At 39.5% G+C, this 15,842-nt stretch overlaps 1 protein-coding gene across 2 annotated transcripts in view; it reads right to left on the bottom strand.

Moving 5' to 3' along the window:
• Positions 1-15,842, bottom strand: part of Ar (androgen receptor) — a 165,966-nt gene that overhangs the window by 14,172 nt on the left and 135,952 nt on the right. The window contains exon 4 of one of the 2 annotated variants that reach the window (XM_005335195.5): positions 3,694-3,981. In XM_005335195.5, the coding sequence (XP_005335252.2) occupies positions 3,694-3,981 (288 nt within the window). Of the gene's footprint in view, positions 1-3,693; positions 3,982-12,017; positions 13,540-15,842 lie in introns of those variants that run through there. The other variant, XM_078034646.1, reaches the window with a different exon arrangement.

Raw genomic sequence — 15,842 nt, 5'->3', positions numbered from 1 at the left:
TAGTAAAAAATTGTCTATACAGATGCTTCCTCCCACCGTGAGACACCAGAAAACTAATGTAAGAGATGAAAAATGGCTATCATACTAAGAGTCCTTAGTGAAAACTGCTCAGCTTGCAAACCTAATGACTGTGCACACATTAGCACTGTGGATGGCCAATTTTCCTATAGGCATAATCTGATTATAACACCTAACTCTATGCCTAGCTTGCACAATGGCCTGCTCAGATAGCATGGTTTCCAAGGTATGGCTTGAGATAACAGTAGCCCTACATATTTCTGTAGGCACACATTCACTCAACACCTATTTGGCAATGTGTTCGAGTATTCTGGAGAACTAGAGAGGAGCCCTTCTGAGGTTTTAAAATCCACCAAACAGGCTAGGGAGCAGAGGCAGTTTCTTTGTTTTCTCATTAGAATCCAATCATTATTAGCAATCTGCTGTGGAAACTTGAAGGCCCACATCTAGTCTGGGACAGCAGACTCAAAGCAAGAATAGTTTAGAAATATTTGCTGCTGTATTGCAACTGCCAGTCAAGGTTTTCAAAGAAGACAGTTCAAACTTGGGGTCCCTGCATGAGCTTCTTGGAAGGGTAGTGGTAGGTTGGATTGAGCTTAGTGAGAGAAGTGCCCTAGAACTCAAGACTCAAATGTAAAGAAAGAAGCACAAAGAAGATATGTGATTTGCTTGCAGGCACATAACCAGTACATAGCTAGCATTCGAAACCAGATACATCTTATACTAAATATACTGTGTACATACAATCTATTTGCTTGCCTCTCATTTATAGTTAGAATTTATTAATGTGCCAAGTGTCTCAGTAGGCAATTTCCAGACATTACCATCACAGAAAACTTACAAAAAAATTTATCTGACTAGGTGCTTAGCACAGTGCCTCACAAAGGATAGGAATTCAAACTGCTGGATGAACAAATTACTTGAACTAGAGGTAATTATTGACAATGTGAATGGCAGTCCTTATGAATGTGGTAATCAGTTTTCTTTTAAAGCTATTCTTCTAAATGACTCAGAGTCAGAGATCATTTACTCTGGCAAAGTAGATGGTGAGCTGAGTTTGGCTTGAAGATGTGTTAATGTAAGAAGAGGGCTTTCCTCCTAAGGCTTGAGCCAAGGAAAGCCAGTGGTCCTGTTATACAAATTCTGCCATAGTTATTTGCAGTAGATTATATTCAAGATGACTGAATTAGCAATCAGAGGGTCTGTGCTCAATTTTTGGTTCCATTTGTTAAGTGACCAGTGTAGCAAGTTAGTTAACCTCTTTGAGCTGTGGCATGTAAAATGGAAATAATTGTCCCTATGATTCAGAGGAGCATTTTGAGGATCACATTTATGAAAAGCTATGTACCCTATAAATAGACACATGTTAAGTATTTGGTTATGGCTTAGGGAGAATAAATTTTATTTATTCAACTAGTTTTTGATACCAGAGATTGAACTCAGGGGCACTCAACCATTGAGCCACATCCCCAGCCCTATTTTGTATTTTATTTAGAGACAAGGTCTCACTGAGTTGCTTAGTGTCTCGCTTTTGCTGAGGCTGGCTTTGAACACATGATGCTCCTGTCTTAGCCTCCCGAGCTGCTGGCAATACAGGTGTGTACCACCATGCATGGAAGATTAAACCATAAATGTCTATCAAACACATGACATTAAGACATCTAGGTAAATAAATAATAAGAATTAAAACAATTTTCTCATTTTTCTTTATTGTAATTTTTTTTTCCTGTCTTTGTGAACTCTCAGTTTTGGCATAGTACCTATTCACCCAGAGGCCTTGGGCCTCTTTCCCAGAGATCACACTAGTTAGATAACCTCAGCTTTCCAACCTGGGAAAATATTAGAGACAGTGTAATGGCTACAACTGGGCTTTGTGAGGTAGAAGTACAAAGTAGGAGTTTGAAGGCCCACATGCAATGTCTCTGAAAATAGCAAGCCCACCATATGACCCAAGTGGCCTTTGGTGGTGAGGCTTTGACCCCTCACTGTAAATCTCAGAGTTACAGAATGGCTGAGGTGCTACAGAATATAGAGTGGAATGAGGAGGATGTTTGAAATCAGAGGGCTCAAGTTCTGGCCCTACTGCTTTCTGGCTGTGTAACTGTAGGCCAATCACCTCTCTTCTCAGAGCTTCATTGTCTCTGAAAAATTTAAGAAGGAACCCTTACTTTACAGGATTCTTATGAGAATCAAATCAGGTAACTGCTCTTCTCACTACAATTTTCCATCTGAATAGCAAGTATTATTAGAAGGCAGGTTAATCTTTGACTTCACAAAAGGATATTTGGTTGCTGATATTTCAAAAGAATTTTGAATCACAATCTCAGGATTTGGAGAACCTTTATAGAGCACATGCTTCACTGGTTTTCAAACTGTTTTACTTGAAGCCACAAGATTCTGCAAGACTAATGGGGGGGGGCTTACCTGCAGTAGTGAGGGACAAGCTGAGTTAGTGAGATACAGGCAAAAGACTGCCTTTAAATCAACAGCTTTACTTGTATCTGGGTACAATGCTTCTTAAATTTAATTTTTAGTTTACTGATGTTTAATTATAAATATTAATTCATGGTAATTGCATAAAAACATTTTTTTTTGCGGTCCTGTGGAATGAACCCAGGGTCTTGCACATGCTAGGCAAGTGCTCTACCACTGAGCTACATCCCCAATTGTTTTTGGATAAATAAAGAATTTGGGTTGCTAAAGGAAAGTCTATGAATCCTTGGATAGAGGATCTCTAAAGCTTCCTTAAGCTTTAATATTTTAATAATCAGACTTGTTCAAACAACATATCCTAGGAAGGGAGTTTTCCATTCCTGGAGGTGTCCAAGCAGAAGTTAGACAAACAATTGGCAATTATTTCACTATCACATAAATTTTCTTTCCACCGTAATAGAGCACTAAAGCTTTCTTGAATCAAAATTTTAAAACTATTAGTTCCATCCAAAGAATTCATTACACATTATACATTTGGAGAAACAGACTGAGAAGGTGAAGTTACCAGCAGACCTAAGATTAGAACACAAGTGTTCTACTGGGCACTGTGTTACATGCCTGTAATCCCAGCAATTTGGTAGGCTGAGGCAGGAGGTTCCCAAATTCAAAGCCAGCCTCAGAAATTTAGGGAGGCCCTAAGCAACTTAGCAAGAGTCTCATAAAAATTAAAACAAAACAAAAGGGGCTGCAGATGTGGCTTAGTAGTTAAGCACACCTGGGTTCAATACGCAGTACCTTATAAAAGAACCCAAGTGTTCTAACACCCAACCCTGTGTTCTTTTTTATCATTTCATATATATAAGTTGTCCTGTGGTATAGCTCCTGAAGGTGACATTGAAGATGCACTGTCAGGATCCAGATTATCTCTGGAGTTAGCCATAAATATGTATGTATATGTAAGAGCATCTTAAGGCATATGTAGGTATGTGTATATGATTAATAATTATTGTACTTTTTGCTGACAAATTCTTCATGTTGAACAAGAGGATCTGACAGCTGTACATTGGCATGAGCCATCTGGGACACTCAAATCATGCTGCCTTTCTTGTTTAAAGTGAGGATTATAGCAATCCTGTCCCCATAGCTTAATAGTGAGGACTGCCTGAATTAATGAATACATTGCCCACAGGAGTGTTCCCTAAATATGATTGTCATTCCCTGCCCTTGTTTCCTTTTCCTTACCAGGCAAAGCCTTGGCCCACTTCACCACGTGCACAAGCTGTCTCTCGCCCAGTTCATTGAGGCTGGAGAGCAAGGCTGCAAAGGAGTCAGGTTGGTTGTTGTCATGTCCAGCACACACCACGCCTGGCTCAATGGCTTCCAGGACATTGAGAAAGATGGGCTGGCACTCATAACCTTCAATGTGTGATACTGTCATCTTCTGGGCTGGTTCCTCAGTGGGGCTGCTGGCACTAGAAGTCTCTCCTTCCTCCTGTAGTTTTAGATTGCCAAGTTTCTTCAGCTTACGGGCTATTAAAAAGGAAAAGAAACTTAAATTTATCATCAGTGACCAAAAGCACACAGCAGAGCTACCCTGTTCGGTAAATTGTCTGAGCTAAGAAAATAAAGATGTTCATACTCCTTGGTCACAGACTCTAAACTCCTTAATAACAGGTTATCATTCAACATTGGTGGAATAGATGATTTGTCATCCTAAATTCCTGCTAAACCCAAACTTTCTTACCTTTCTTTCTCCCCTGATCCTCCTGCCAGGCCACCTAATGTACTCTTGCAATTGGTTCTGCCTGAATACAGCCTTCATTATTCATACTTGGAATCTTTCATTAATTCATTTGTCAATATTTGTGGTGCATTCATTCATTCAATTACTCAGTAATCCAACAGACATACACTATTAGACCTTTTTTTCTGAGTGAAGAAAAGGATAGGTACTGGTGCCTGATGGAAAATAAGTAAATGCCCACAAACAGTGCCAGAAAATGTCACACTTGTAAATGCTATAATAGAAGCATAAAAAAGAGAAGAAACAATAATATCACCTAATGTTTAGGGTTAGGAAATGCTTTACATGAAAGGGGGCATCTTACCTAGTCCTTGAAGAGTGATGAGAATTACACTATGCAGAGACATAACTATAGAACAATATAGATGGTGTGCATATTTCATATTGAGAAGAGTGGCTATTTATAAGATTGAACACAAATATGAGGGTTGATTTTTAAAGGGGCATGCATATATTATTAAAAGTTTATGCTTTATCTTATAGGTAATATATAAATAATGAACACTGTAAATTAAGAGAGTGATGTAAATGTGTCTATGTCTAGGATGTCTAGCAAATTGCCAGGGAAACAGCTCTCTTGAAGGATGATGAACCTTTCTCTTTGGGTGTCTAGTATAGCCTCTTGGAATTTAGTTTGCTTCCACACATACATTTCTATAGTTAAAGCTCTATGAAGATGGAAAAGTTGCTAGGCACTTATGTCACTATGGATTATCAGAGAATAGATGTACAATGATTGAGAATTTAAGTATCAAATGGGAATGAAGTTTAAAAAATGGCCTACATAGTCCATTACATTACATTCTCAGACTACAAAATTCCATCATAACAATTTGGGTGCAATGAACAGGAATTTTCTAGTGTACTATTTCTCACTGAACAATGTAACGAGCCTCAGATGTTGTCAGAATTATACCCATAGTTGAACATGCTCTATAACACACATAGTGATTTTCTTCTTTACCAAAGGGTATGGGAGAATATGAAGAGCTGAAATCCCTAACTGCATCAGAGAAATGATGGAATGTCTCTGCCTTTACCATCTGTCTGGAAACTGGGAACCATACTAGGATACAGCCATTAGAAAGGATAATAGAAATAATATTCTTTTAACAAACCACAATAATCCAAAACTCTAACCTTAAGAACCATCTTCACCACATGCACATACACAGAGCTAGAGGTCCTTTGGCATTCCAATGTTTACTTTGTGCTATTTCCCCTAGCATTTTTATTGACATGATTATAAATAATTGAAAAGGTCATAACTCTGAAGTCTAGCATAGACAGATGCACCAGAGTGGATCATAAACCACTTTTTCTCTAATCCTTTTTAAATAGTAATAAATTAAAATGGTATAAAACTAAGACAAGTTTGATTTCTCAATTTAAATTGATAAATACAAGAAAACCTACTGCTCATCTATTTCTGCCTCCTGCAGAAAAAGACATATATCTGGAACTGACTTTAAACTCTAATTGGAAAAATAAGTCCTGCAATGCAAACCCCAATCATAGTGTTGCTCAGTAAATCAATGCAAGAATGCATCACATGTTTGTACTGACAATGTAGGGAAGAGGACAATGATGGGGTTGGTAACACAAGAGGAGCTCAGAGAAGAACTCAGGGAAAAATAAGAAGGAAGCCTGGGAAACCAACCCTGAGTGCAAGATGACCTTGTTCAACAATCATTTCTGCAGGGCTTGGGCACAGCCAGTAATTAGATATGAGTACCCACTTCCAACTCCTACTTCCCACCAAGGGCAATGGCTGGAAAGTATGGTCTGGTCCAAGTCTATCTTCTTCTAGAGCTAGAGGCCTAGCCTCCACAATATCTCATTGTCTGGTGAATCCATTGTTAACATGAGTTCTCAAACACAGCTCCACACAGTGGTGATGCCTTTAGGATCTTTTCCCTTGTGCAATTTTTACAAGCAGACCCCACCCTCCCCATCACTGGTACTTTCTGTCCTTGAGCTTAGTAGTTGCCAGATCATGTGATTCCCCTTCTTGTGTTTCAATTTAAGGATATTTTAAATAATTTAATTCCACAGCAGTCTTGGTAGGGTTCAGGGATATTTTTTATTCCTGGTTTTCAAATGTGTAAACTGAGGTAAACATAGCTGTCAAGAAGGAGAACCCAATAATCTAAACCTTCCCTGATGATTCAAAGTACACTTTCTTTCTATGATGTCAGGCCTATGCCTCAAAGCTTAACTTTAAGCCTAAAAGAAGAATTGAAGAGTGTTGCTGGGGTTGTAACTTCCTTGCCACTCATCTTTACCCTTGACTCTAAACTTTAATAACTAGTATCACATCCAGAAGGAACGAGACAGGAAGCAATGAAAATACTCCAGTCACCTGCCTAAATGAAACCATATTTGGAATATTATAGTGCCTTAAGAGTCACAGCATGACAAAACAGGAAGGGTCCAATAGAAATCATATTATCCAGAGGTCACAGATTGAAATACCCTCAGGATCCTCACAGGGAATACAGTGGGTGGGTACTTTTGTGTGCATATATGTGTAGGAGAATGGTTGGCACTGTGGTGAATTGGAATGAGTGTCGTACTATTGTCCTACCACTGGAAAAGTATTCTAAAATTAAATTAAGACCTTAGTTGCCATTTGGGGACTCAGATATTAGTCCAACCTTTCAAGTCAGAGATGGGGAGGCTGAACATAGAGAGGGTGAGGTGACCTAGTGGCAGAGCCGGGATTAGAACCAGGACTCTTATTCCTAATTTAACATGATTCATATTGCATTGTTTCTCTCCTTGATAAACTCATTCCTGCACTATCTCAGTATGTGCCTTACTGAGCTCCTTCTAGAATTGCACTGCCTAATATAGTAGCCACTAGCCATATGTGGCTATTTAAATTAAAATTAACTAAAATTAAAGAGAATTGAAAATGTCATCCCTCAGTCTCCCTGGATATATTTCCAGTGTTCAAAAGTCATGGGTAGCTAGTTGCTGCTAAATTGCACAACACAGATACAGAACATTTCCATCATCTCAAAAGTTTTATTGAATAGTGCTGTGAATATAGACTGCTCTCTGGGGCAGCTGTTCCATTTGCCATATTCTACTAAAGCTATTGATAAAGAAGAAAAGGATCCAAATGAATTCTATACAGATGAATCCATGAGCTTTTTCAAAAGGTGGAGGGACCCACAGAGCATTGCGCTGGCGTGATCAGTGAGATATAATCTGTCACTTCGACTCTCTCACCACTGACTCAGTTCTCAGTGGGGTGATGACTTGTGGACCGAAGCAAACTCATTACAATCAAGATCAATATGTACAGAGACTGTGGGGAGAAGCCGTCAAGATGAAATAATTCCCCTTTCTTTACATAGTGCCAGTGAAAACTTGTCTGTCATTTTTGCATCCTCTTCCACTAGACCTATAAGGCATCTGCATGAGGAAGAGAGGCCACATTCCCGCTTGCATCCAGGACCCGGATAATGTGTTGTTCCTATAGCCACAGTGGCCCAAGCCGCACCAGGTGTTCTGGCCTCTCAGCCTAAAGAGGGTGACTGTACTGAACATAATTGAAATCAGATTCCTTTCATTCTGCCGGGGGATCCTCTGTTCTCTCTCCATAGCAGAGGCCAGCATGTTGCTAAATGACTTGGAATGCTGGACAATGAGGCTTGCTAGTCTCAGCTGTTACTCAATGCCCAAGGCCTTGTTTTCTTCCATGAAGGCTGCCCCCACACCCCACCCTTCCCCTGCACCTGAGCCCCAGAGTCAAATCTAACTCTTCCATGTGAGGTACAGGCCAGCCAGCCACTGTGTCAAGGCAGAGACTCATTGACTTCCTTAAACTGAGTGATGAAGCCAGAACAAAGGGGTCAGTAAAACTGGATAGTACTAATGGTGATTTTCTCTATTATTTCTCTGTCTTTTAGGTCAAGTGGTGACAAGAAAGGACCTTGGTAAAGTTCTTCCTTATCCATATCTGGGCTTGGAGCACCCTGCCTGTTATAACTGGATCCTAGGGGAGCTCGCTTTCCAGTCCTGGGGCACCAGACTTCTATAGGGGCTATCTCTAAAGCACCAGAGAAAGATTTTTCAAATCAGATTCCATGGTACATTCCCAAGAGGAAGCAGATGTGATTAATTTGTAGCTTCTCTACCCTCTGTGGCCAACAGGCACTGTTTCAGCCTCATTCCTTGCCACCCCAAGATATATGCCTTTTTGCCCATGGGTACAGAAGAGGTGAAGGTAAGGAAACATTTCCAAAGTCTTCCCAAAGTTGAAATCCCTCTGCCTAAGGCCAAGAATGTTCTTCTCCATATCTCATCATGGAATTTGAAATATAAATGAATAACATTCTTGGGGGCTGGCTTTTCAGATGGCCCCCAAGATCATAAGACCCTAAAGCGTACACATCTCCTTGCAATTATGCAATTGAGAGGTAATCTATATGTTATTGTGCAAGAACTGGGCAGATGTAATTGAAGTCCTAATTCAGTTGGGATTTTAAGGGCGGTCATCTTCGATGGACCTGACTTAATCAAATAAAGCCTTAAAAAGTACTAGACTTTTCCTAGAAGGACACTCACCCAGTAAGAAAGATTAATCTGAACTAAATTGATTCTTTCAACTGAGGATCTAGCCATGTCATGCTAGACCTCGTAGAGAACCATAAGCCGATTAATGCTGAAGCTACTAAATTTGTGGTGATATGTTATGCAGCAACAGAAAATGAATACACTTTCCTTACATAAGATAATGCAGGACAAAAGAGTAGGCTTTGGAATCAGGCAACAATCCTGGGTTCGAATCCCAGGTCTGCCAATTACTAATGTAATAGCTCTGAGGCTTTTGTTCAGCTTCTGAAAGATGCAGTTTCTTCATTTGTAAAATGCAGGTGTTGCCACCTATTTCTTAGTCCACTTATGAGAACAAAGCCAAAGAATGTCCAGTACATAAGAATCTCTGTTCCTAAGGGTGAATGGACAGCTTTTAGGTGACCTAGATCGCCCATGGGAAAGGGAAGAGAGCAGGATTGACAGATACCAGATATAGCAGGGAAGGGAAGGGTAACAGTATGAAATGAAAAACAGTAGCTGAGTTTCTTCAACTCTTGAATGCCTCCCAAACTAACTTCAGACCTTAAATATAATTTGAAATGCCAAATGAACATAAAGCATGCTTGCTGCAAGGCTGAAAATTCTCTGTGAAACCATACCAGGCTCACTTATATGAACACATGCAAACACGTGTGTGTGCAAAGTGCTTATATATTATAATGCTTAAATATAAGGGTCATGAACTCAAATACCTTCACAAGTCAGGTAGATAGATAAGTGAGTTAAAAAGTCTGTCAAATGTAAATAGGAAGGTATGGTGACAGTGATGGTGATAGAAGCCCTGACTAGAGGGAGCCTATGTCAATTTTCTAAACAAACACTGTTCTGGACAAACAAAATTCTGCAGGTGAATTTTGCCTGGAGAAAAGGCAGTTTTTGGCCTCTGGCTTAAATCATGCCAGCCATCTTTCTACCTACTAGGATTAGAGTCAGGGGATCTCACTATATGAGTTTTAGATTGGAAAGTCAGAGGATACTAAATCAGAAGCCAAGGGAACTCCAAAGGAACTTTAGTAATGTCCCTTACCCTTTCTAGCCTTAGTTTCCTTACAAATGTAGGAAGGGTAGTAGTTAAGAACCATGATTCTGGATTCAGACTGCCTCAGTTATAACACTGGCTCTGCCACTGACCACCCTTGTGACTCTGGGCAAATATCAATATCTCTGAATAATCTCAGTTAGCTTATTTGTAAAATGGGGATAATGTCAGTACATGATTCATAAGGTTTTTCAAGGAATATGGGCAGTATGATGATATCTGAGATTAGAAAGCAGATTCTATACCACCAAAAGGACTTTCCAAGGCTGAAGCATGGTAAAAAAATGTACTAAATTCCAGGAGACAGAATACACTAATGACATTAAAGTTTTAAAATTCTATATGCAATAAAGAGCTTATTATTGTTTGGTGGTAGTATCAGAGTATTCTGTGGATGTGCAACCTTGAACAAATCACTTGATTTCTTATACACCTCAGTTTTCTCACCTATGTAATGGTGACAATCTGACCTGACTAGTGCAAAGGGCTATTTTTAGGAGAAAATGAGATAAACCCAGTGAAAGTGCTCTGAATCCTGTGAAAGTATATGCCAATGGGAAGCTATGATTTTTTCTAAAATTGGATCCCCAGCTAGAGGACATTCTGAAAAACTCTCCAGTGTTCAAACTATGAGAAATATGGCCTCATGTCTTGGTTATCTGAAACCAAGCCAGAGACTGAGGGCCAAACTGACAGGCTTCAGAATCCTAATATAAAAACAGGATCGACCTCACAGGATTACTGTGCCTTTCGGAAAGAAATATGTGCACAATGCTTAGCACTGAGGAAATTCTAATCAATGATGGCTGTCACTATTGCTGGCTACTGAGCCCCAATTATGCCACTTTAATGCCATTTATCCCAAGAAGTTGAATTTGTTTTTGAAAAAGCTAACTGAGTTTACACACCAGGATCGATGTCTAATGGAAGAGAAAATCAAAAGGATTCTGCAGACATCAAATCAGGTCTAGTAGCAGAACCTGAAGGATCCTACAAGTTCCTGTAAGGGCTCCTGAGAGAAGGCAAAGTGGGCCTGAGCAAGTGGCTCTACATATCCCATGTTCTTTGAAACCAGAGAAAAAGGACTTTTTTTCTGTACCTACATTTGGGGTCTCCATGTCAGATTTTATTTGAAGAAAAGATTCCATTTCCAAAGAGTTTGAATGTCCCAGATCTTGTCTAACCCATCCTGCTCTCTCAAAATCAAACATTATTTTTTAGATAAAGAGACCAAGGCCAAAGATATGTCCTGATCAAGGCCACACAGCTAGATTCTGGCAGAGAAAAAGTTAGAACCAGGTATCCTAACTTCTAGGGTGGTATTTTGTTTTTCCTCTGGTTAAGTAGCATGTTATTGGAGAGAAGGGTCAATAGTGGCAGTTGGAGTAGGGTGGGGAAGAACTAGGATGGGGACAAAAGGCAGGTGACAGAGCCAGTCCTTGGCAGGCATGGAGTCAGAGATTAGCAGGGGGTGCAACAAAGTGGGATTAATAAATGTATGCCAAATTCCCTTTGGCAAGAAGACTCCTTAGCCATTCCCCCACACCCTCATTTTCCTCCCAGTCCCAATTCTGGGTCAGAAGAATAGCCAGAGGAAAGAATATCAAATTTTATCTTTCAAGGTTTATGTTGGACTATTTAGTCTAATGGTTTTTAGTTCATGGAGGAGTAAATGTAATTAATGATAGAATGATATGCAATGCTGCACATCCTTGCCAAAGCACAGGATCTGGCAGAAACTATTTCCAAGTCTCCTCTCTCTGATTACTGAGCCAGAAGAAAGGGGTTCACTGTCCAGATGCCATCCCGAGTGAGGAGCACAAGGTCATTACCAAAACCCTGCCCATGTGAAATTGCAGAGCCTGGAAATGCTTTTGCATACCAGGCTTTTCCACTGGAAAAAGTAACTACATGAATTTAGAGCATACATGCTTTTACAATTACATTTAAACTGACATTAAAAACAAATGCGAAACAGCCCATGCTGAACAGGTCAGCATGACCTGGAAAGCAAATGAGAGGGAAAAGAAAAAAAAAAAGAAAAAAGAAAAAGAAAAAATTTCCCAATGTTAACAGCATTAATTCTGTCAGTGTGTTGTAAATAAGAAAATACCATTGGTGTATTAATGGTTTTATTAAAGGAAAATTTCACTAGCAGAAATATGCAACATTCAAACAAATAGAAAGCAGTTAAAAAATAAACCACATTAGCCTTTCAATCCACATTAGGGAACTTCTTTTTGGCCAGGAGATTAAAATTATGCCCTGAAGAGGGGGAAACACCCCTCCTGAAGTTCTTCCTTGGCTTTGTTCCAGAATGTTGCTGAGTCAGGGGGAAGTGTGTGTGTGTGTGTGTGTGTGTGTGTATGTGTTTGTGTGTGTGTGTGTGTGTGTGTGTGTGTGTGTAGACTAGATAAGGAAGGGTATGAGAAGGGCAGGCACTTGACAAGGAAGGGAGAGTATTTCTGCCTCTCATATTTGTCTGCCTCTGGCATCACAATACTCCATCTCCACCAGAAGGGAACTGGTTTCAATATGGAGGCCCTGGGACAGAGAAAGAGCAAGATATTACAAATTCAAAGTATGTCTTCTTTTATCTCAATGTAATGTTTGAGACTGTCTTGGAAGGGTTCACACGTGATGGAGAGGCAAGCATGGGAGTAGTGGAGATTGTGAGAGTGCTAAGGCTAGAATATAGAGGGAAATTCAGATCCACTTTCCACCACAGTCCTAATTTTAAGAGGGGACAAGAGAAGTAGGTACTGCTTCTCAGACATTGCCGTCTACCTCCTTGAGAGGTTCAAGTGTGTGAACTCCTGTAAAGACTCCAACTCCTAAGCTCCTAAGTGTCAGGTAAAGGGTTGCCTTGACTTTAGGAAGATGGAAAAAACTATCTGACTCCAGTCTTCTCTTGATTTTAAGGGAGAAGCTGTCTGGAATCCTCTCCAGAAGCAGAAATTTTGTCCTTGTATACTGAACATTTGTGGATTAGCTACTACCTTTAGCTCACTGATGGGGCCTGAGGCTAAGAGCTAGGTTCTTGGCAGGAATCTGGAAGAATAGATGTGAAGGGAAAACCCTACAAATTGCCTGAGAAACTAGCAAAGATGGCCACAGGAGCCTCAGCGATAGGCACAATGCTTTCTTGTCCAAGGTAGCACCTTAAGTCACATCAGCAATGTTTCTTCCAGCAGCACACTGTGAAAAGCAAGTGAACAAGACTGTGTCCATCTGAGGCAGTGTCTGGCTGCCATCATCATTGCATGTGACCAAGAACAGTACAAAAACATGCTGCCAATACCACACTACTTTACAGGAAGCCCCAATCATAATATGCAAAACTATATGAATGATAATTGCTACTGTTTCTACAGCTAGTCCTCACAACATCCCTGTGAGGTAGGGAAACAACATCAGTCCCATTTGGGGGAGTCGTCAACAAAGAGAGTAGCCTCCAGCCCCAATGCCAGAGTCTGTATTGAAGACTCCAACTCCTAAGCTCCTAAGCTTCAGACTCCAGACTTTTCCAGGATATCCACTAGAGCCCTCCAGAGCCCTCATTTTGAATGAGACAGGACCGCCTTTCTTCAGTGTTGGGCCGTTCTGAGATGCTTGCAATTGCCAACTCGGAATTTTTCTAATATGAAAGAGAGATACTGTTGAGTGTAGCAGCTTAAAGATGAACTTGCACCAAATAGGCTCCATAATTAGTTGTGTAAGTCAGGTACTCTGACACTGGAGGCAGCATGAAAAGTTAGGGTGAGAGGGTGATTGTCATTTTGGAAGGGGTCTTCCATTTCTTTTCCTACCTACTTATAAAATAGAGGTGAGATGGGAAAATGGAAAATTGTTTACCTATAGATTTTATCATCTTTTCTGCATTAGTTACCAATGGAAAAAAATATTATATATGTTTGTGTGTGTGTGTGTGTGTGTGTGTGTGTGTGTGTGTATGTGTACTTCTCTGCACATAATGGGCAAGAACTTATTTTGGGAGTGGGGAAGGGAAGAGAGGTATAATTAAACAGTTTCATTATAGCCACTCAGAGACCAACACAGATTCCTTATTGGTGGTCTTCTGAATTTCTTGCAGAAGCCAAATAATCTCACAATACCTTCAGCATTCTTAGCCTAGAAATGGAAATGTTTCAAATTAATGTCTGTCTGCCTAATATCCCACTAATCAAAGTTTCTGTATTTTATTTTCCATCCTGGGGAGGAGTCCTCAGTCTCTTTTGGTGTCACTGTGACCAAAATGACACTTCACTGTGCAGGCTTGAACCGGTGACCCTACATTTTGGTCAAGATCCATATTTTCACTGGTATGATTGCACACGCCTATAATTCCAATGGCAGGAGGCTGCAATGGGAGGATTGTAAGTTCAAAGCCAGTCTTAGCAATGTAGAAGGCCCTAAGCAACTCAGTGAGACCCTGTCTCTAAATAAAATTTTAAAATGCTGGGGATATCAGATCAAGTTTTCTATTGGTGCTTCATGTTTACATTGTTTTAACTGCTGACTACCAGAAGGCTAAAATTTCCTCGATGATTCTCACTTCAGCCACAGAAGCATGCATCCAATAGGGTATTGGGGAAAAGAAAACATTTATATGCCTGGGTTAAGAGATTTAAAATAGTTTAGCACAGGTTATCTCGTATAAGAAGAACAAAATTTGATTCCAACAGAGATGAATTAGAGTAGTGATACCATTTTCAGTTAACTTCCTAGATATCTGTTATCTCTATAGATATTACCAATAAAGATAATCTGAAGTTTCTATTGATTTCTGAGTGTCCCTTTACTTTCCCCCTTTGTTGTAACTCTAAGGAACATGATCTCCAAAGATGTCCAAAAGTCTCAAAAAAAAACATCTTTCTCTGGTAAACTGTCTTTGAATGAGTTAAGCACAAGGAGAAAATTTTGTGATCTTAAGGACTAAATCCCACAATGTATAACAAGAGTTGGCACTCATTAAAACAAAAATAGAACATTTTCAAACAACAAGTTATGTTATCATCAAAAAACAAACAAACAAAAACCAACCCCCCCAAAATCAAAAACAAACAAACAAACAAAAAACCCACCTTTTTTCCCTGAATTGTTATATTTGGAAAATACTTGCCTTTGTATGTGTATGTACATGTCCTATTGTGTGCTATGTAATCTTTAGTTTTCTGACTACAAGCTTTGAAAATATTGCATATGACATCATTTTACTCTCTCAAGACCAACTGAGGGATTTTTTAGTACTAATAGCTAAAGTAAACAACAATAAAATCTCTACTGCTATTGCACTTAAAAAAATCAAAGATTTTAAGTAGAAATTGTATAAGCGAGATACTCATTTGAGTATTAGATATGGGGCATCATCAATTTTGATAATTAGAAAAAAAATTATCTCTAACCATAGTTCTCTAAAAGCAAATGCTCAGAGACAGAGTATAATATATATATTCTGTCCCATTGTTTTGGTGGAATGAAGAGATACAGTTTCTCCATATAGAAGTTTCTTTGAGAACCACAATTAGATATATATCTCGCCCCCCCCACCAAAGTGTCACCAAATATGTATATGGCCAGCTGAAGGTGGCAATATATACTATGTAATTAAGGGTTGTTTCAAGAGTTATTCAGAGTTCAAAGAACCAAGAAGAAGAACCAAAAGACATACTGTAAGAGCATAGAAAGAAAAGATTTTGCAGTTGCTCTCAAGAATACAAGAATACAAGGAAAATTGTGTATCTCATCCAAAACAAGAGTCAGGGGTACAATAGTATTTATTGTATGCCTAATATGTACCATTTTAATGCATTTATAATAATTCTTTAGGAAAGATTTTATTATTCCTACAGTACAACTGAGGAAACTGATGCTCAGAAACAAACTGAGGATTTGCCCAAGGTCATGAAGACAGTTAAGTGGCAGAGTCAGGACTACAAA

The sequence above is a fragment of the Ictidomys tridecemlineatus genome, chromosome X (assembly GCF_052094955.1).
Source record: "Ictidomys tridecemlineatus isolate mIctTri1 chromosome X, mIctTri1.hap1, whole genome shotgun sequence".
NCBI lineage: Eukaryota > Metazoa > Chordata > Mammalia > Rodentia > Sciuridae > Ictidomys > Ictidomys tridecemlineatus.
The sequence above is the reverse complement of the archived record's forward strand: the minus strand, read 5'-3'. Positions and strand labels throughout refer to the sequence as shown.